General features: G+C 41.5%; 1 protein-coding gene across 1 annotated transcript in view; it reads left to right on the forward strand.

Moving 5' to 3' along the window:
* The window catches only part of Cpeb1 (cytoplasmic polyadenylation element binding protein 1), a 62,769-nt gene extending 41,809 nt beyond the window's left edge, over positions 1-20,960 (forward strand). Inside the window, exons 3-11 of the mRNA XM_071607350.1 lie at positions 6,567-6,787; positions 8,593-8,845; positions 10,725-10,838; positions 11,119-11,208; positions 11,984-12,120; positions 15,743-15,941; positions 17,204-17,298; positions 17,844-17,924; positions 19,485-20,960. Coding sequence (XP_071463451.1) covers positions 6,567-6,787; positions 8,593-8,845; positions 10,725-10,838; positions 11,119-11,208; positions 11,984-12,120; positions 15,743-15,941; positions 17,204-17,298; positions 17,844-17,924; positions 19,485-19,595 — 1,301 coding nt within the window. The 3' untranslated portion in view covers positions 19,596-20,960. The remainder of the gene's footprint in view (positions 1-6,566; positions 6,788-8,592; positions 8,846-10,724; positions 10,839-11,118; positions 11,209-11,983; positions 12,121-15,742; positions 15,942-17,203; positions 17,299-17,843; positions 17,925-19,484) is intronic.
* Positions 20,961-21,394: the final 434 nt, after the last annotated feature.

A 21,394-nucleotide genomic window follows, 5' to 3' on the forward strand; every position in this document is an offset into this window, starting at 1 on the left:
AATCTACTTTGAGGGATCTAGAAACAAGGACTCTTGATGAACAGAATCCCAGTGGAGAAACCAGATGCTCAGTCTAAAATTGCCAATACATCCTGTCTCTTCCCACTCTCTTTAGGAGTCCCATGGAAATTAACCTGTGTGCCCTCTCAGGTTTCTACCTAACCAGTGAATAGAATGTTCCCTGTGCTATGTCACTTGCAGGCTCCCTATTGATGTGTGGGAAAGATCAGCCTGGAATGAGAAGGAAATCTTATAGCATTTTGCTTCTTTACTTCCAGTGTCTTCTAAATGAAGTTCTGAGACAATATTTAGAATAGGGTTAGGTGTCTCCTATATAGCACTTGGACTTCCCGCCCAACCAAGTTCCCTTATAAATATGACTTAACTTCTAATTCTCCATTACTGTATTCTCATCATATAACACAGTGCCTGGCTCATGTCTGCTTAATAAATATTTGCTGCATTAATGATGAATTCTGAGCCACTGTATTCTATTCCATTCATGCTGGGTAGCTTCCCCCCCGCCCCCACAGTTGCTGGGGATTGAATCTAGGGCCTCATATATTCAAGATAAGCCCTCTACCACTGAGTTATATACCCAGCCTATACTGGGTGTTTTTTTTTTTTAAAGTGCATAGTTCAAACAAGGTCTCTCCTATCCTGCCTCCTACTTGTGTTGATAACTTAGATGGGCCCATTCTTTAAAGTTAGTGTCTTTGACCCAGTAACTTCTAGGGCATGATAATGCACTTATACAAAATTTTTATCATAGAGCAGAGCTCGAATTCTATCATGGAACCTAGTATTTGGGAACAATTTTTGGTGTAGAGAAGAGGGAAAACCTAGGAAGCAGTATAACAGCCGGTGCCTCTTATCTAAGAAAGAAGTTGAGGTGGTTGGATGTATGCTGATTTTACATAGGACTTAAGTATGTCTTCTTTGCAATAATGGAACTTGCTCAGTGATCAAGATTGGGGATATACTAGGAAAAAGGCTTTGCTTTATACAACTTGGGCCTGTGGGATCTAGAGTTGGTGGAGGGAGCTCACACTCATATGTAAACTACTTTTTTTAAAAAATATATTTTTAGTTATACATGGACACAATATCTTTATTTTATTTATTTATTTTTATATGGTGCTGAGGATTGAACCCTGTGCTTCGTATGTGCGAGGCAAGCGCTCTACCACTGAGCCACAATCCTAGCCCTCATATGTCAACTACTTGAATTAGGATATGTTTTAGAGTTGCAGAATTGGGGTCTCAGACCAAAATGTGGTCTGTTTTCATACCTGGAATGAATGCTGCCTCCCCTCTTTCCTCTCTCTATGCCTTCATATAGATTCTCAGTAAGTAGTCTAGAATCAAGGATGGAGATGGGCAAGAACAGCATATGTGGCCTCTTAGGCTAGAAGTAATGGCTCCTGGTATGAATTTTTGACATAAAGTCAAAAACAAGTATTTGACTTTATGTCTTAGACCTAATCTCCACTTCAGCTGAGCGCAAGCTAAAACAGTAACTTACAATGCAAGTATCCAGGGCCAGACCCTGCCATTGCCAATGCTACCATCAGACTCTTGATGCCTTTGTACCCTTGGTGAAGCCTTCAGAAAATTTGAACAGTGACTCAGCTCTAAAACCCACAGGAGCTGGCATAGAAGGGTGAAAGTAGAGAAAGTTAACAATCAGTCTAAAAATATTACTGCTGATTTGGTCTCTTGTACTCTCTGAGGTAGCATTAATGAGCTGGAACCCTCTGCCAGGTTGGGCTATAGAGGGACAGTCAGGTCACTCTAGGGCATCTGACCAGTGTCAGAGTTTCCAGAAACTTGGCTCATTCTGTGGTTTGAAGGAAATCTCAGAATTCTGTTGTTGACATACATTTTAACCCCATGTACTTTCATCATTCTCTATCTCTGTTTTTTTCCTGAACCATTAAGAATATTACAAAAGGGGCTGGGGATGTGGCTCAAGCGGTAGCGCGCTCGCCTAGCGTGCGTGCGGCTCGGGTTCGATCCTCAGCACCATGTACAAAGAAAGATGTTGTGTCTGCCAATAACTGGAAAATAAAATGTTAAAGCTCTCTCTCTCTCCCTCTCTCTCTGCCTCTCTCTCTCTCTCCTTAAAAAAATTTTTTTTAAAAAGAATATTACAAAAAAGGAATTTAAGTTACCTTAAAATTGATAACAATACTTAAAAACTGGCATTTATATTCCAATTTTAGCATTTTTCTCTTCCTTCTCTCTTAACATGCATCAGCCCAAACTTCAGGCCCTAGCTCTTCTTGTTCTTGCTCAGAATGAGCTTACAAAGTCCCTTAATTGTCTTGAACATACTTTTTCATGAAAGTATAATTACTGTTCCTTGCCACTGTTTTTGTATTATTTGTTCCTGGTACTGTGTTATGCCACTTTTTTGCTTCTCCCTGTACCCCACTCGAGTGTTATCAGAGTTAACACTATTTGAGGGCGAGTCCTGTACAGCCACCTGGATTGCTTTGGTACCCTCCCTTCTATTTTTTCTTTCCAGTGTGGGTTGCTGTTGTGTCCTAAGAGCTGTATTTATATTATAATCTCTAGTCTTTAAATCAAAGGAAATATATATGAAAGATATTTGGGTGAGGTAAAGGGGTTGATTAGGAACTTGAAGTAATAAGCCTCATTTTTTCTAGATTAGTGCTTCTTAAATTTTAATGTAGATGCAGATCTCTTGGGATCTTGTTAAAATGCAGATTCTGATTCACGTGGGGTCCAAGATGCATTTTTTAATGAGTTCCTACAATGGCAAAGCCCTAGCTAAAGTTTGAGACCTGCATGCTTTGGTCCTCTGGCACCAATTTCTGGTAGGTGAGATTGCTCATTTGTAGTTGATGGTCTTAAAGAATTTGAACAGAAAGGAGAGATGCCAGGACCAAGAAGACAAAGAGATATGGGATCCTGGCAGTTTGTATCAGTGGGGGAGGAGGGTTTGTTGAGGATTCAATCCAGAGCCTCATGCATGCTGGTTGAGTGCTCTGAGTTTCATCTCCATCCCCCTGACGATTTTTTTTTAATTAACAAATAAATGGTGTACTATGGAATATGAAGCATGGTGTCAGAAAGGATCAGGTCCCATTTTGTCACTCATGAACTGCGACTTACACATATTGACTACCCCCTGACTCATGATTTCCTGTGTTAAGATGGTGTAATATCCACTTTTTAGGATCCAGTGAAGTTTATTTTCCTAAAGTACTTCTGGCATGTGTTGGATGTTCAATAAATGGAAGTTGCCATTAGTGTTAGGGACTTGATTGAACCTGGTGCAGATTGTGGAACAAATGACTGACCATGAGCTGTCAGCACTTGAGGAAGTATAATTCATTAGTGACCACCATGGGATGTCATACCATTTTCTATTTAGACAGGCTTGTTACCATAGTAGAGGAGTGCTGTAGACATAAAATTCCTAGCTATAAGCCAGAAACTTGACAAAGCCTCAAGTTCCCTATGTAGGTACAGTAGAAATTTACAGTTTAGTTGAGATAGACATGTATCAATAGAATAGTTAATAGGAATTGGCATGAATGAGAAAAAGTGACCTGTAGCAACTACTAGGTTGGTTTTTGACTCTTTTCAATGCACCTTTTTAAAAATGTAGGTGAAGACATAGCCCATATTTGTCTCCTTGGTCCCCCCACGTCAAACCCTGTGGATTAGTCAGCCGTTCTTCAACATTTTTTTTCATAGTCCTTTTGCTAGATCTTGCTTATAACTCTCAGAGCTAGTCAATACTGTGCTGCATGAAACTCCCCTCTTCCAGGATTAACTAACTACCTTTAATCCTGTTTATCACTGGTGAATGCTCCTTCTAACTTCTGCTTTAGCTGAAGGATTTTCTTAAAAATCCTGCTTTGCCCAGTGGAACCTACTCTTTCTCCCAAACCATACCTACCTCAGGGTCATTCTTTTTGTTCCTTCTTACAGCTTGCAGTCTTTCTCCTGAAGATTTCAATACCTGGGTTTCTTTCTTTCTTTTTTTAACCCTGGTCCCAAGTATCACCATGAATTCTTTTAATATTCATATGGATGTTGAACATAATGTCTGATATTTCAGACTTTACCCATTCTAGTTCAGCCACCTGTATTTTTCATACTCTGGACTTTGCCACATTTGGAATTCTGAATAGTTACAGTCCTTCCTCTTCCTGTTTATCCTATAATGCTTTCTTTAATCTTCTCATAGTCCTTGGAACTTGCTGTTTCTCTGTATATTTGCTCCCAATCTAATGTCTCTTTTCTGTCTTTAGCCTATAACATCTGACCCTCTCCTTATCTCCTCTCTTGATGTCAGTATCAACTCTGTTGTCCCATTTTCTCCTTCACACCATCTCGGGGGGAAAATCACAGCCCTCTGTGGGTCCAGTGCCCATTCAGGTACCTGAGCTCTGCTGTTCTGTTAAGTCCAACTTAAATACTCGGTCTCCCTCTCTGCTGGGAGCTAGGCAATTGTGGCTGTCTTCGTTAGATTTCCTAGCCAGCCTCTTTTGTTATCCCCTCAGCAGTTTTTCACATCATTTCTTCAGTGTCTCTCAGTCACCCTTAGGATAAAATCAAAATTCACTAATCTGGTTGTTAAGACTTTTTATGATTTGATTGTTACCTCATTGTTCACCTCTCTGAGCTCGTTTTTTTTGTAAAATTCGAAGGAGGACAAGGCCCTCTAGGGCATTGGAACCACTTTTAAGACTGATGCATGTGATCTGTGGGTTTCTCGGTGCTTTGCTGCATCAGGGAAGAACCTTGAGTAAATGTTTACACATCCTGCCTTTTCAGGGCAGATTTTCCACTTCTTTCAGGCAGGGGTTTGTCAAGGATTACCTGAAGTTTTGTCAAGATTATTTTTGATGGGCATCAGAATGGAAGTTTTTTGAGATACTTAGTTTCACCATACAGTTAAAGTGTTGCATATATACAGTTCCAAGCTAGTGCTTAGAAAACTGCTTTGAAAGGCCAAGGTAAAAAACACTGTTTTCTTGAAAAAATAGTAAACAAGCTCCTTGGTGGCTGTAGTATGGCTCCACCCACCTTCATAAATATTAGACTGGCTAAAATTAAAAAGACTGACCATACCAGGTATTGGCCAGGATTTGGGGAGACTGAAACTCATCATTGCTGTTGAGACTGTAAGATGGTATATCTACTTTTTTTAATTAAAAATATTTTTTCCATTATAGAATAATAATTTTGCAAATATATCTTCACTGTCTCCTGCATTTAAAAAAAAAAAAGTTATATCTAGAAAGGGAGATCGCATGCCAAGGAGATTGGATTGGTCTGATCCCATGGTAACAACTGTTTTGGATTTTGTGCACGCATATGTTCTGTCATGAATGGCAGTGTGTTTGATACTCTTGAGACCATGTCTTGACTTTGGTTGGTTTCTGCCTCTTGGTACTCACTCCAGACCCAGCCAAGCATTCAGTCTAACTTGGAGGCCTGGGAAAAAATAAGCTCTAGGTGGCCTATGTTTCACTTAATTGCTACTCTAGGCTAAAGGAGACCCAGTAACAGGCTTGTTCATTGATCACCTATATTATTTTGGATTCACCTAGGCCATTTTGAAAAATGTTTTATCAGTTATTCAGATGAAAAAAATACCAAATTAAGGGTTCTATCCTAGCTTTAGTGCCCCCATGGCTCAACAAAGCCCTCTTACTCTTCATTCTCATGGGCAAAGGTTGTGCTTTGCTCAGATCCCTCATTTCCCCAAGACCATGTGTGGAGAAATACTGTTCTTTTTCAATGTATGATATTTAAATATTGTGTGCTAGGCACCCTCTACTGAGTACTTTCCATCTGCTGTCTGATTAAGTCCTCCTAACAATGTTATGAAATAGTTGGTATTCCACTGAAGATGCCAGTGAGAAAGGGGAGGCTCAGAGAGTCGAGTGAGCTTCCCAGAGCTTGAAACGTCTGCAGGAGGTATTAGGCCCAGGATTTTATCCTGGTTCATCTTAAGTCATAGAGTGGGCTTAACCATGCCATTCTGTTTCCATCCTAAATGTTTCAAATTAAGGGGTGCATAGAAGATAATTTGTGGGTAAGAAAGAAAGCTAGGAGTATAAGCTAGGAGTTTGATGCTTGTACTATACCAAAGTTTTGGGATGTGGTATGTATTCCTGAATTTCAACTGTGTAACATTAAAAAGTTGGGAATTTTTCTAATAAGCAGATTGACAGGCAGAAAAGAATATGGTTTGGGATTACTAATTGTGCTATAGGTGTATCCAGGTATTATCAGCAGTTGAGATCAAGGTCCCCAGATGTTGGCACTAATCATTAAGTCTTGTGACAGAGAGCAGACTTTTTTGCAGGAACTCTGGTCTTCAAATAGTATCCTCTAACTGCCTTTCATGAGCTGTGGGGGTTCAGGTCTCAGAAGTGGATGGTAATTTGTTAATTATATTCTGTGTTTCTGGTATGCTTTCAGTGGTCCTACCTTAGATAGCTGTTGGAGGGGAAAAGAAGGACTTTTGGCTGGAAAAACTAAAAAATCATATGGTTTCTTTTTTTTTTTGGTCCTAGTACTGAGCATGCTTCATAATCCGCTGGGAAATGTCCTAGGAAAACCCCCATTGAGCTTCCTGCCTCTGGATCCCCTTGGGTCTGATTTGGACAAGTTTCCAGCACCTTCTAGAGGATCCCGCCTGGACACTCGGCCCATCCTGGATTCCCGTTCTAGCAGCCCCTCTGACTCAGACACGAGTGGCTTCAGCTCTGGATCAGATCATCTCTCAGACTTGATTGTATGTAACATATTCAGAAAGGGAGTTTGAGGGTTGTGTTGCCTGTGTGTGTCCAAGGGGAATGAGGATGCAGTGTCTGTCTTAGAGCTTGAATGCAAGCTGGAAGATAGGATGATAGGAGACATGGAGGCCAGTGTGCATATTTGCAGAGACTTATTCTCAACAGAACCAAGGATCCTTTGAGTATCCATGAGTAATACATTTCAGATCCTAGGCTGAAGATATTTTAATAGTTACTCTAAAAGCTGGAAAACAGTTAATTTTAAAAGTAAATTTGGGGATCCTGGAGTGCTCTATTTTTTTACCTACTTGGGTGGTTAGCTTTTAAACAATAACATTTATTGTACCTTTTTGAATGCTATCTCAAAAATTTTATTAATTTTTTAAAAATAATCTTGACAGCGCTAGGATTTTAATCCAAATTGGATTCTAGCTCTTATGTTTTTTCCACTGACCCCTGCCCACTCTGAATACAAGACGATGGTAAATCTATGAAATATTGCTTCAGAGTTAATTTATGTATCTCATATTCCTTATTCATGTATGATATGTGTGATCTCCATGATAAGTAGAGTTGGCAAATGGATTAGAGTAGGTAGCAAGGATATAGCTAGTATAGATAGAATTGCATAGAAAAGGGATAGAAATAAATATGTGGAATTGGCAGTAAGACATCTTCCTGAAATAAAATACAGTTTCAGGTACTTTCTGAGCCTTGCATTTCTAATTCCAAATCCCCTGAGCTGAATGTTGAATGAATATAGAATGGTTTGTTTTCTCAGACTCTTCTTTTCCATCTAAGGCTTAGCGATATTATTATGGTCATGGTTTCCCATTCATGGCCCATCCTGTTTTCTGTCAGCCTGTCCTAGACTGTGAAAGCTGGCATTGGTGTTCACACTGCCCATTGGTTTTGTCTTTTCAAACTGTGTATTTCTAGAAGAGCAGCCACAATAGGCCCTTTCCTTCTCTGGGCTACAGTCTGTTGCCCTGTGAGCTGCTTCTAGTTCTGTTTATGTACTTTAGATGGAACTAAAGTACTTGGGAATGTACCTCAGAACTAATATTGGGGATTTTGTTTAAAGAACTTTCTTAGCTACCCTGCTCCAAGAGCTAATTAGGGGAGAAACAAGGATGACCCAGAAGAGAATATAGTGATAGTATTAGAACTTAAAATATTCTATCAATCAGTTATTTTGACCTTTTTTTGATAATATGGTATCATTTTACCCTAAATTAGAATTTAAAAGCCTTGACAGAAGCATGTTATATAACTCATGTTTCTATACCTTTCTGATAGAACACTTGTCCCTTGTATAAAGCACTTTGGCATTCTACTTCTAATAATTTGACCAAAGAAAGCACAAGATAATGAAGCAGCCTCCACCCTCCCCTGTGCTGGGGATTAAACCCAGGGCCTTGTGCATGCTAGGCAAGCTGTCTACCACTAAGTTAAACACCCTAGCCCAGAAGAAGCAGCATCTTAAAATTTTTATTGATGATTTTGAAAACTCGAAGAGAATCTAAATATTTAACAGTAGGCAAATGGGTCAGTGAAATGTAGCTTGTTTCCTAAATAAAACATGATAAATTCATTGAACTATCTGGCAGTGTGGAAAAATGTTGAATGGGGAAAGGAAGAGAATTTAATTGTAGTATAAGTACAGTTGATCTTAAAAATGCACAGGAAGAAAGTCTAAGAAAATGTATCAAATGATAAAATGTATGTTAGGTATTTTTCAGTATTACTTTATAACAAAACCTTAAAAAAAAAAAAAAAAACTGTCTCCTTTTTCTTCCTCTAGTCAAGCCTTCGCATTTCCCCTCCTCTGCCTTTCCTGTCTTTGACTGGGGGTGGTCCCAGAGACCCTTTAAAGATGGGGGTTGGGTCCCGTATGGACCAAGAGCAAGCTGCTCTAGCCGCAGTCACTCCCTCACCAACCAGTGCTTCAAAGAGATGGCCAGGAGCTTCTGTGTGGCCATCCTGGGACCTTCTTGAAGCTCCCAAAGACCCCTTCAGCATAGAGAGAGAGGCCAGGCTGCACCGGCAAGCTGCAGGTGAGTGTGGCTTGAGAATGTTTGGGGCCTGACGCCTTATTCTGGGAGCAGAGAGAAAGTAACCTTGGTTCACACCATGATGAACTGTCTAGAAGAGATTTGGTTGCCTGGTGAATTCTCTAGATACACAATGAATCATTTGTTCTGTGGAGTAAGGAACAATTTTGAGGTTGAGAGGAAAGAGACAGATAATCAGGTACACAAAGCTGTGCCACAACATAGGGGTTAGATCCATCTCTTGCTTGTTTGCTTCCATGGAGATAGCTTTGTGCTGCCCTTGATTTGATTCTTTTAAGGGTGGATGCCTCCAGAGAAACTTTGGAAATGATGCCTGAGATTTTGTCTACCTCTCTACCCCTTTTCTGATTCAAAGACTTGCCAGCCACAATACATGCTGGGGCTTTCTTCCCTAAGGCTTTCTGATTGGTACACTCAGGGATGCACTGGGGATGGGTGGTCCATTTGGCAGTGTCTAAGGTATGAGATGTCATCAAGTGCCTGGTCTCTTAAGAGATCTTAAATACATATTAAATTGTTTTTTCTTTATCAGTGCTTTGAAGTAAATGAGCTATATATGCCATTGACTACTAATGTTTCAGGGAAATGCTCACCAACCACTGTTCTGAGGTCTTGGAGTTGATGACTAAGTGCATGATAGTTTCTCTATTCCAATTGTCTCCTTAGGCTTTAGTTTCTCTCTACTTAGAGAGCTAGTTCAGATCTCATTCTCTCCTAACAATGCTGCTGCTGCCCTTGTCATCTAATGGTTTTGGCAGCCCACCTTTGTACTTTCTCTGGTGCCATTGTTTTCCTGTGAATTGATATTACCATGCTTTCAAATGAGGCCATTATATTGATTTTCACTTTGGTCCTAAAATCTACTGATCATTATGCCCAATTTCTTGCTGTAGCGAGACATTGGGCCTGTGCCTGTTAGGGAATGGGCTTCCATATCCTTGTCTTACATGAAAATGATGGTTTATTTGGATGTCTACCTCAGTATTGAAGAAATAGGGCAAAATGGTAAGGACTAGCCACAATCCCCACCTAGTTTAGTTTTTTTGATCAAGAAAGGCACAGACTGGGTGGAGACAGGATTACGTACTGATAGGTGACTGAATTGGTCATCAAGAACATGTCTCTAGAAATAGTTAAGGATGGGCCAAACAGAAGAAAGTTCCTGTAGAGCAAAAAGGGCTTTTAAACAAGGTATTTGTGTTTGGTGTAAATAGGAAGTGCCAAATCCATTATTGTTCAGTATTGGCATCAAGGAGGGCCCTGTGTCATGGTTCTGACTTGGGGAACAGTGTGACATTTCTGATTTTTTGAGTTGCTAGTGGTAGTATATTGGCAGTGTTATGACTTCCATGATTGAGTTCAGAGCCAAGACAGGATAAGAGTAGAACAATAGTTTCTCATTCAAACATTGGGGAGAGGGCCTATTTGGATCAATAAGCCTATAGGACATTTATATTTATAGGACATTTATATAAAATACTCTATTTACTTGCAAGTAATTAGAAATTTATTTAATACTATAAGCATAATATCCAGATAAAACTGTTTTGTGGTTAGCACTATCAGTTATATGTTTGAAAATAGCTTGGGATGTGATGATTGTTTACCTTCTATGTCTGATTTGGCATTCCTTTCAATGTTAGTGGAGACAAAATTGTTAAATTAGGATTATCCAACTAAACTGAGTAGATTTATGAGATATGACATTTCTTGCCTTTCAGAATAGTTGTGGATATTCTCCCAGGCAGCCAAGTTAGCATTGTGGCTGGTTTATTTCTTCCTGGACAGGTTCATTCCGAGGAAGCTTGGTGACTTTGTCAATTCATTGACCCTTTGTTTGTTTCTTCATCTTCTTCCAAAGCTGTGAATGAAGCCACCTGTACCTGGAGTGGCCAGCTTCCTCCCCGCAACTATAAGAACCCCATCTACTCCTGCAAGGTGTTCCTAGGAGGTGTTCCCTGGGATATTACGGAAGGTGAGATGCCTTCAAGACCTGCCACAGAGTTGAAGGTGGGGAATGTCTTTCAGGAGACGAGAGGCTGCATCTCTGCCTCAGCACAGTGTGTTACTGGAGCGGGTGAGGAGACAGGTGCATTTCATAGACTCCCTTAGTGCTTCGTTTCTGGTATTTACATCTGTCACTTGAGACCAGAGTTCAGTTCCAAATTGTTCATCAAGAAAGATGAGCCTATGCTGTGCTTTTCCTAGGGAGAATGGTGCCTCAGTTTCTACTGTTCTTTCCCATCTCTTTACAGCTGGATTGGTTAACACCTTCCGTGTTTTTGGCTCTCTAAGTGTGGAGTGGCCTGGTAAGGATGGCAAGCACCCCCGGTGTCCTCCCAAAGGTAATATGCCTAAAGGTAATAAAGACATGGTAGGAACTTTTATTTCCCCTCCTTAGTACATAATCTCACCAAAGGGTGATGGGATGTCACAGCTGCATGCTGGTAACATGGTGGGCACATATCTTCCAGTGTTCAGCACTTCCTCTTTGATTTGTCACATCCCTCTGTTTCTTCTGGGCTAATGTGTATCTCTCTCCTTCCCTCTCAGAATGAGGCATTTGAAAAGCTTTCCCTTGCCTGACTTTGCTGCCCAGTTATGTTGCTGCCCGACCTAATTCTGAGATCCCTTTGGAGTTGGCAGGAATGAGGACCAAACACCTGATTCCTCACTGTTCTCTAAAATGAGATCCCTTCCCTGTAGAAAGGAGAAGGAGCTATTTTCAACTCTGCCCCTCTTCATGAAACTGAACCAATGGTTTAACTAGGCTTTTAAAGTAATACTTGTATCCCTTGGCAGACTGGGTACAGACCTGCCATCCCTCCTGGCTCTGCTGACCAGAGTATATTCTATCCTGGAATAAAGAGCTGGGGGGCAGTGGTGGGGTCCTTTATCTTAGGTTACCATTCTTTCAGGTGGGAGATGGTATCTCTCTCTCCCTTGGCCTGGCATATGGCACAGCAAGTGCTTCCATTCCACAAGACTTTCCAGGAGTAGAACAAAAATTATCTTGTACTCAAGGCCTCCTCTCTTGGAAGAAACCACTGTTGTAAAGCCAAGGCTGAGGAGTAGTCACCTGAGGAATGTTAATGTAATTTTTTCTCTCATTGGGAATAGGGTACGTGTATCTGGTTTTTGAGCTAGAGAAGTCTGTCCGGGCCTTGCTTCAGGCTTGCTCTCATGACCCACTAAGCCCAGATGGCCTGAGTGAATATTACTTCAAGATGTCCAGCCGAAGGATGCGCTGTAAGGAGGTGAGTTATTAGCATTGTGTCCTTTCTGGGTCCAGGTGGTAGATGGAGGCACTGGATTTCCTTGGGATGGGTAAATATTGCAGACTGCAAGAGGCAAGAGGTATTCCCATTGAGCTAAGAGATCTGTTCTTCTTGTCATACAATAAATAGAACAATATCTTCTAATTACACTTTTAACAACCAACTTTTGTACCTTAATGTACCTTAATGGGCTAAGAATGCATACACATATACTCTTGCCTATAGAGATCATATTATCTCCCAGCTCATTCCCCCTCCCCCAAACCCCCCTTATTTTTATTAGGTTTTTTTTTTTTTTTTTTTTTTTTTTGCCCTTCTGGGGATCATATCTAGGGTCTCATGCATGCCAGGCATGTGCTGTACCACTAAGCCATGTCCCTAGCCCTCCTACCCTCCCCTTTTTCTAGCCTATACTTTCATCCCAAACCTCTTACCTTAGAGATGAAATTGAGAACAGCATTGTTCTCTTGGATTAATTAGTAAAACCACAGGTACTTTCTCTAGTTTGGCTCTTCTGACCTCCCAGTATCTAGTGGGTAAATCCCCCACCATTTCGTCTTCATTCTCATTCAGGGCTTTATTAGTTAGTTTTCTCCATATAACTCTTTCCTTATACTTCTTTGGTTTCAGCCTGGGTGTTCTTGGCATTATGGAGTTATCTCACCTGGGGATCTCGTAGCAGATCCTTGTCTCAGGCTTACTGGGTAGTCTGGGTGGAGTTTAGGAATCTTGACTATAATAGGCGATCCATTGGTTTTAGTGGATAGAATCTGAGACCATTTGTTTAGAGTTCAGGAATTGTTGTAGGGTTTTTAAAAATGTGATTCCAGAACACAACACTTTTAAAACATTAGATTACGTTTCTGAAATTTTGTTTCCTCATCGGCTAGAATAACCTTTTTATTAAAAAGATCAGAGAGGCATACATAGGCAAAGCACAAAGAATATTCAGGGCAGCAAAACTATTCTGTATGATAATACATATAATTCAGCATGTAGTGGTAGATACATGTCATTACATGTTAGTCCAAACACTTGGAATGTTCAACAGACATCAAGAGGGAACCTAGCCAGGCACAATTGCTTGGAATTCCAGCTTCTTGGGAGGTTGAGGCAGGAGGATCGCAAGTTTGCAGCTAGCCTCAGCAACTTTTCAAGGCCTAAGCAACTTAGTGAGACCCTATTTCAAAACAAAATAAATGAAAAGGGTTTAGTAGTAAAACCCCTCTGGGTTTAACCCTACCAAAAAAAAAAAAAAAGAGTAAACCTAATATAAACTAGGGACTTAATGTGATGATGTATGAAATTAATCAGTCATAACAAATCTATCTTCTGGTGCAGAATGTGATGGTAAGGGAGGCTAGGCAAATTTCAGTTTTACTGTGAGCCTAAAACTACTCTAAAAAGTATAATCTACTTTTTAAAGATGTATGATATGGGGGAAAATACCTATTTCTTCTTTTATTTCAGTAGGAAAACAGATTTCAACCCATTTATTTTTTAATTTTTTTATACCTTTATTTTATTTATTTTTATGTGGTGCTGAGGATTGAACCCAGCACCTTGCACACGCTAGGCGAGTGCTTTACCACTGAGCCACAACCCCAGCCCCTATTTTTTATTTTTTTAGTAGATATAAAATATTTATTTACAAATAATTTTTCTCAACAAATAGCAATTACACATTTTTATGGGCTTCAGTGTGATATTTTAGTACATGTATATAATGTATAATCAGATCAGGTCAAGTGGCATACCAATCACCTCATATTTTGTTTTCAGTTATTTATCAGAAAAATACCTATTTTGCTGGGGTGAACATATCACATTTAAATAATCCATGTAACAAATTTGACTCTGTTTTATGGGTGTTCCCTGTGTCACTCACTTTCTTAGTGACAGGGCATGTTCATCTTCTGGCTGCCCATGGTGATTCCTGGTCCCCCTACCTTCTCTCCTGTCTTGCTGTGTGGCTCTCGGGCAGCAAGCAAGAGTTCATTATATTCCAGGACTTAGTTCACATGCTGCTTCTCCCGTGTGCCCTGCTTTCACACTCGAGACTGTGATGTTCACACCACAGACCATTTCTCTAGTGTTTCTGTGACACCTTCCCCATCTCCCATTCCCTTCTTGTCACCTTGTAGAGATTTAGTATTTTTCTCTGATGCATTGGCTGTAGGCTGTCCTTGTTCTCCTACTTCTCTGGCTTTTTTAAAAAAATATTTTTTAGTTGTAGATGGACACAATACCTTTATTTTACTTATTTATTTTTTATGTGGTGCTGAGGATTGAACCCAGTGCCTCATACATGCTAGGCTAGCGTTCTACCACTCGGCCCCAGCTCATCTGACTCTGTTTTCACCGTGACCACCACCACCACCATAAACACAGTCAGTATTTGACTCCCGGCTCACTTCTTTTTCATCTCAGATAATTTATCCACTCTGCTCTCTAGGTTCCTGTTCTGAGTCCCACTTTTCTGGGGACCCTTCTTTTGTGTGTTCTATAATTCCTAACTCTTTGGTATGTAAAATGGGATTTTTCATCTTCTGCTGGCTCCTCTCATCCTGGAGTCATATAGACCTAGATCTCATCAATCCTGATTCTTCCTTGTTTGCCTACCATGCTCAGGTGGTCTGAGTTCTGAAGATCTGAAGAAAAATCTACTTGGGGGCTGGGGATGTGGCTCAAGCGGTAGCGTGCTCGCCTGGCATGCGTGCGGCCTGGTTTCGATCCTCAGCACCACATACAAACAAAGATGTTGTGTTCACCGAAAACTAAAAAATAAATATAAAAAAAAAATCTACTTGGTCTTGTCCTGTTCTGGGCTTATTGCCACCAGCCTTGTCCAGATCTTAATCACCTGTCATCTGAATTACTGTTTTTGCCTCCTTCCTGGTTTCTGCTTCATATCTCTTCTTGTTTCAAGACTTGAAAAAAAAAAAGATCCTCACAGATTAATTTTCTAAAAACATCTGGTCATCTGTCAACTCACTTCATGTGACCTCCTACCAGGTTTTGTTCTGGACCCAGAGAATTCAGAGGTAAAAGACTTTGTCAGCTCCTAACCTGGTGTTACTCAAGATCTCGGGTCTCTGTGTGTGACTTTCTGCCATTTCAGGTGTTCCTGACACAAGTCCTCTGGTGCATATGTTGGGCCAGTGACCATCTCACAGATATCATTAGCATGCTCACCCCTCTGTTCTTCAGACCCCTACTTCCTTTCTTGAGGATCCACACTTTCTGTTAATCAATTTTTGTGGCCTTTGATTAGAACATACAGTTGGAGATTATGACAGATTGCTGGATTTTGGGGTATGACATTTTGGAACAGTTTTGTTTACTCTCCAGGATGAGTGAGTGCTATTCTTCCCTCTACCTTCAGCATTCTAGACACATGAACTTGGTAAAATTCAAATTGGGATGGGTAAGGGTGTCTTACTAGATGCCTGTGGGCTTGAAATGGGTGAGGATGCCTTCTCACCCCTGCATGGGCCTCAGTAGCCCCAACCATACTACTTTTAGAGCATATTCTCTGCCAATCAAGAGCCTCTCTCTGTGGCTTTCTGCCAGGGCTGATATACCTTTGGGGGGTTTTCAGGTGCAGGTGATCCCCTGGGTGTTGGCTGACAGCAACTTTGTCCGGAGCCCTTCTCAGAGGCTGGACCCTAGCAGAACAGTGTTTGTTGGTGCCCTGCATGGGATGCTCAATGCTGAGGCACTGGCTGCCATCTTGAATGACCTATTTGGTGGAGTCGTGTATGCTGGGATTGACACAGATAAGCACAAGTATCCCATTGGTAAGTGTCCTATTTTTGTGTGGGAAAGCTTGGTGGCCCCTGGGAATAGGCCAAGATTGTGGTACTTTCTCTTGGGAGTGGAAAAAGAGGCCTGACCTAGGTCTGTGGATCAGCTTATTTTAGTGGCATAGCATGTTTTCTAGACAAGTCACCAGTATTGGACCCTCTGCACCCAGCCTTCTATCCCCACCTCCCACACAAAGAAGAAAAAAGTTATCAGAGCTCTGCAAGGTGATTAGTGATAATTAGACAAGAACTTTGTTGGAAGCTCAAAGTTCATAGCCAAACCAGTTTGGGATAGACAATGGGTAATATTTTATTAAAAGGTCACACTTTTCTGAACTTACCCAGTTTCCTTTATTAAAAATTCTTGAGAAGCTCTGGTGTTGTCTCAGGTCAGAAACCAGGTCAAGCTGGGGGAGGATTTTCTGGATGACTCGGGTAACAGTGCAGTCATAGCCTGACTGTCCCAGGTAGGTGAGTCTGTGGGTCTGACCACTAGGTTTCAGTCTGACCACTCCTAACCTCTGATGGGTTAGGAGGTAGAGCAGAGCCTGAACTCTCTGATCAAGACATGGTAACCCACCTCGCCAGATGCTTAGTCTGCCCACCCACACTGAATCTGGTCAGGAAGGAGCACCATGTGCTCATCAGTGCTGTGCCACAGATTGGGAACAAGGACTTCAGAGACTGTAGAGGCGGAGGCGGCACTTGGCAAGACGAGGCTTCTGCAGTTCTTCTACTAGGACTCCAGGTTACCTCCAGGCCAGAAGGGGTGTGTCTTTTGGGCCTCCTCTTCAGAGAGATATTCTGTCTGCATCTTGGTTTCTACCCTGAACCCTTACCCCTACCTGTGCATTTTCCTATACTGGAAGAGTCCCTTTTCTGAATGATTTGTGACAATGTGGTCTATAACTGCCTTAATATGGTAGCCACCAACTAAATGTGATGATTGAGCACTTGAAATGCAGCTTCTTCCGTATGTTAAAATATTTTGGACACAGGGTTAAATAAAATATATTATTAAAAATTAATTCCACCATTTTTGTTTTGGTATAGCTTAAGAATCATGTAAGTACCCGATATTTTTGTTGGACAGCACTGCTATAGAAATAGGGTTTCTTAAGTATAGCTTAAGAATCATGTAAGTACCCCATATTTTTGTTGGACAGCACTGCTATAGAAATAGGATTTCTTGAGTGTCGAAGAATGGCATTTGGGAGAATTTGGCGAGAAAGTAAGCCCATGTCTATTATTCCTAGGGTCTGGTCGTGTGACATTCAATAACCAACGTAGTTACCTGAAAGCAGTCAGTGCTGCTTTTGTGGAAATCAAAACTACCAAGTTCACCAAGAAGGTAAGTGGGCTGGTGTGTGCCCTTACTCTGGGGCATCTCAGAGGGACTTGGTTTTTAGTTACTACCCAGGGCAGGACTGTGACTGAGAAAGTGAACCAAACCACAGAATTAACATGACGATTAGGTGGGCCTGATTTGCGTAGGCTCAGGAGGAAAGGAACTGAGATGATTGAGCCACCTGAGAGAGCAGGCAGTTTCCCTCAATGTTATATTCATCTGGTATTGCTAAATAGCTTACTTCCCTTTATCCCTTTTCTGAATCCTCTGAACACTTGCCTATTACTAAGTTATAGAGGGCCAAGATACAGTTTTCTGAAAAGAGTAGGCCATAAGGGGTGTGGTTGTCTGAGTCCTCAAGGCAGCCATGTGGCTCTACATGGTGTGAATCTGCCATCTAGTTTCGCTGTCTATGTTCTCTTCCCATAATTCTCTCTAGTTGCCATTAAAACAAATATCCAATAATGTGCCCAATAATGTGTTCCTGCAGCTCACCTAGCCTCCTGGTGAGAAGAGCCATTTCATCTTCCTCTGTTGCTTTTCTGCAGGTTCAGATTGACCCCTATCTAGAAGATTCTCTGTGTCATGTCTGCAGTTCTCAACCTGGTCCTTTCTTCTGTCGAGATCAGGTGAGTCCCCTGGGCACTGATGTCTGTGAAGTCCCTGTGTCAATTAAAAATTAAGCCATGTTTGTGACATTGAGTGTTGGAGTTCTGAGGTACTTCATAATGTCTGAGAACACAGAGGAATAGGTAGTAGTCATGGGATACACTACAGATAGTTGTACCAGAGCTCTTGGGGAAGCTTATTGAATTGAATTTTGATACTTCAGCCTTCTTCCTGGGCTGCTGCTATGCAGTGACATTGTTGGTTGGTGGTTTTGTAGATACCTGTGTGGTTGGCTCAGTGGTACCTGTGAGCCAGGTACTGCTGCTCTGGCTCTGAGACCCTTTGGATTTTTCCCAACTCAAGGACCCTCTTCTGGACTGCTCTGATTTTTATGCCTGGGCCATACCCACAGTTGTCAGAAATAGCAGCATGGAAACTTTCTATTGACTGTTTCTGGGTGGTGGATTGTGGATGGATCTGGATGTGTTTGGCATTACTTCTCAAAGTAGAAGGTACATATGCCTCATCAGAGAATCTTGTTGAAATGCAGATTCTGATTCAGTAGGTTTGGGGTAGATCCTGAGATATTTCATGTTTATAACACATTTCCAAGTGGCATCTGCATTGCTGGTTTGAATCACACTTTGACAAGTTTTGGGGCCTCTTAGGTCACTAGTAGTCCACCCATGCTTAGCTTTGTTTGTTTTGTAGTGATACTTTTCATTCAGTTTGGAGTCTCTGGTTAGATAATCAAACTAAGACTCCCAAGTGAGAGTTTGAAGTTTGGATAGTTAGGTAAAGCCTAAAAATGAGTAACTTTCTGATCAACTTTCTCAGGAGGTCTTTTATGGACCAAATCTTTCACAGGTGGTCCCCATTTTCAGAGAATTGCTTAGAAGTTAACAGCTTTTGCCAGGCGTGGTGGCACAAACCTGTAGTCCTAGTGACTCAGGAGGCTGAGGCAGGAGGATTGCAAGTTCAATGCCAGCCTCAACGTCTTAGTAAGTCACTAAGCAATTCTGTGAGACTCTGTCTCGAAATAAAATATACAAAAAGGGATGGGCATGTGGCTCAATGGTCGATTCTCTGGTATGGGGTGGAGGAATGGGAGAAGACTTCCCTGAGGTTACCCAGCTAGCAAGAGTTGGGGCTGAGACTGAGGTCCAAACCCAATCACCTCTCCTTACTTACTGGGAAATGAGCCTGGCATTAGAATCTGTAGTCAGCTTTTCAGACATTCTCTCATATTAGCAGCCACGTGATAGAGCTACTCTGTGGGAGGTGAGAAGGGTAGGGGAATAGAAGACCAGATGCTGTTACGAGAGAGGAAAACTGCACAGTATTTGTACATACTTGGAGCCCAACATGTTTACTTAAGAGCACCCACAGAAATAAGACTGGATTTGCTATGGTTGGTCCAGGGCTTTGTTAGATTGAGAGGGCTTGCAGGAACCATCTCTTCTAGCCTCACAGAGACCATGGGGGTCTCCAGTGTCCTCTCCAAGCAGAACAAGCAGCTCATGCAAACAGCCCCTATGCCTAGTGCTGAAATAGGCATGACATTCCTCTTTTATCCCCAGGTCTGCTTCAAGTACTTCTGCCGGAGCTGCTGGCACTGGCGGCATAGCATGGAAGGTCTGCGTCACCACAGCCCCCTGATGCGGAACCAGAAGAACCGAGATTCCAGCTAGAGGAGCTGGCCTTGCCCAGTGGCCTGTGGAGCCCAAGGCTGGCAGGTCAGGCAGCAGCCTGTACCACTGTGCCACTGGCAACCAGGGAGCTGGTTTCCCGAGGACAAGGGAAAATTGTAGTCACCTTTGCACTTGCTGAATCTGTCTTTGTTTCTGCACTAATTAATGCACAATGAGTTTTGTTGGGTTTTGTTTTCAGGGGGTGTGCCAGGGCAAGGGCCCTCTGGACCACCCTCCAAGCGACTCGGTAGTTTTCCCAGATTTTAGTTCCTCATTTTGCAGATGAAAAGCAAAAAAAAAAAAGAAGAAGAAGAAGAAAAAACTATGTGTCCAGAAGGTATTGACACGGATGCCTACATCTAGGTTTATTTATTAAAGCGCTTTTTTACATTCCTTGCAATACTGATGGTGATGATGCGCAGGTCTCATTGGTTTCATTCTTGCAGTTGCCATACAGTGCCTTTCCATTTATTTAACCCCCACCTGAACGGCATAAACTGAGTGTTCAGCTGGTGTTTTTTACTGTAAACAACAAGGAGACTTTGCTCTTCATTTAAACCAAAATCATATTTCATATTTTACGCTCGAGGGTTTTTACCGGTTCCTTTTTACACTCCTTAAAACAGTTTTTAAGTCGTTTGGAACAAGAGATTTTTTTCTTTCCTGGCAGCTTTTAACATTATAGCAAATTTGTGTCTGGGGGGACTGCTGGTCACTGTTTCTCACAGTTGCAAATCAAAGCATTTGCAACCAAGAAAAAAATTTGTTTTATTTGAAACTGGACCGGAAAAACGGTGTTTGAGTGGCTGCTGTATATAGTTTTAAATGGTTTATTGCACCTTCTTAAGTTGCACTTACATGGGGGGGAGGGTTGATAGAAGTTTTTAATCACAAAATCACAGGACTTTTTTTCTTTTGTAACTGAGCTAAAAAAAAAAAAAAGGGCTGCTTTTTTTGGTGGGGGCAGATGAAGGCTCACAGGAGCCCTTTCTTTTAGAGGGGACAAGTACCCTTCCTTAATATATTTCATTTGAGGAATGTATGAATCAACAGTTGCAGTTGACTGAAATGCTACTGGAATTTGAAAACTTGACTCTTTTCTTTCCTTCTTTTATTTTAATACTACTTGCCCCTCTTAGGGAAGCTGTGTGCCAAAGAACCAGTGTCATAACCCCCTCCTCCCTCCTGCTGAGCTGATGTTGCATTGTTGCATATCCCAGCTACTCTGTGGGTTTTGTGAAGCTGTGTGTGAAGTCTCTACCTCATTGTAGTATATGCAGGCAAGACTGCACTCTCCTACAACAGATGTGTGGAGTAAGCTGTGGTGTAGTTTTTTTGGCACATAATAAACACGTTGCAGCAGAATTCTGGCTTTGTCTTTGTATCTTGAGATGTGGGTGATAGATTCCTAAGAAAAACTTGTTTCCTTGGATTTTCTGTGGTGGGATTCTAGTCCAGGATGATGGTGGAACCATGTGGGAGACATACTCTTGTGAGTTCTGGGTCTCTTCCATAGCCAAATGTACTTTTGGAGATGCCTCTCCAGTAGGTGGTTGCTTCATGTAAGAAGCTCTCACACTGAAGTTTCTTGCAGCCTCCACATGAAGCTTGGAAAATGTGCAGGTATATCTGCCCAGGTGTCAGGAGCCACTTGTTCTCATCTTCTGTGAGCCCTTGCATGTTTTTTCTTTTTAACAAAAAATATAGATATATTTTTTTTAGTTGGACACAATACCATTATTTTATTTCTTTATGTGGTGCTGAGGATAGAACCCAGGGTCTTACACATGCTAGGTTAG

This window comes from Marmota flaviventris, chromosome 2, assembly GCF_047511675.1.
Source record: "Marmota flaviventris isolate mMarFla1 chromosome 2, mMarFla1.hap1, whole genome shotgun sequence".
NCBI lineage: Eukaryota > Metazoa > Chordata > Mammalia > Rodentia > Sciuridae > Marmota > Marmota flaviventris.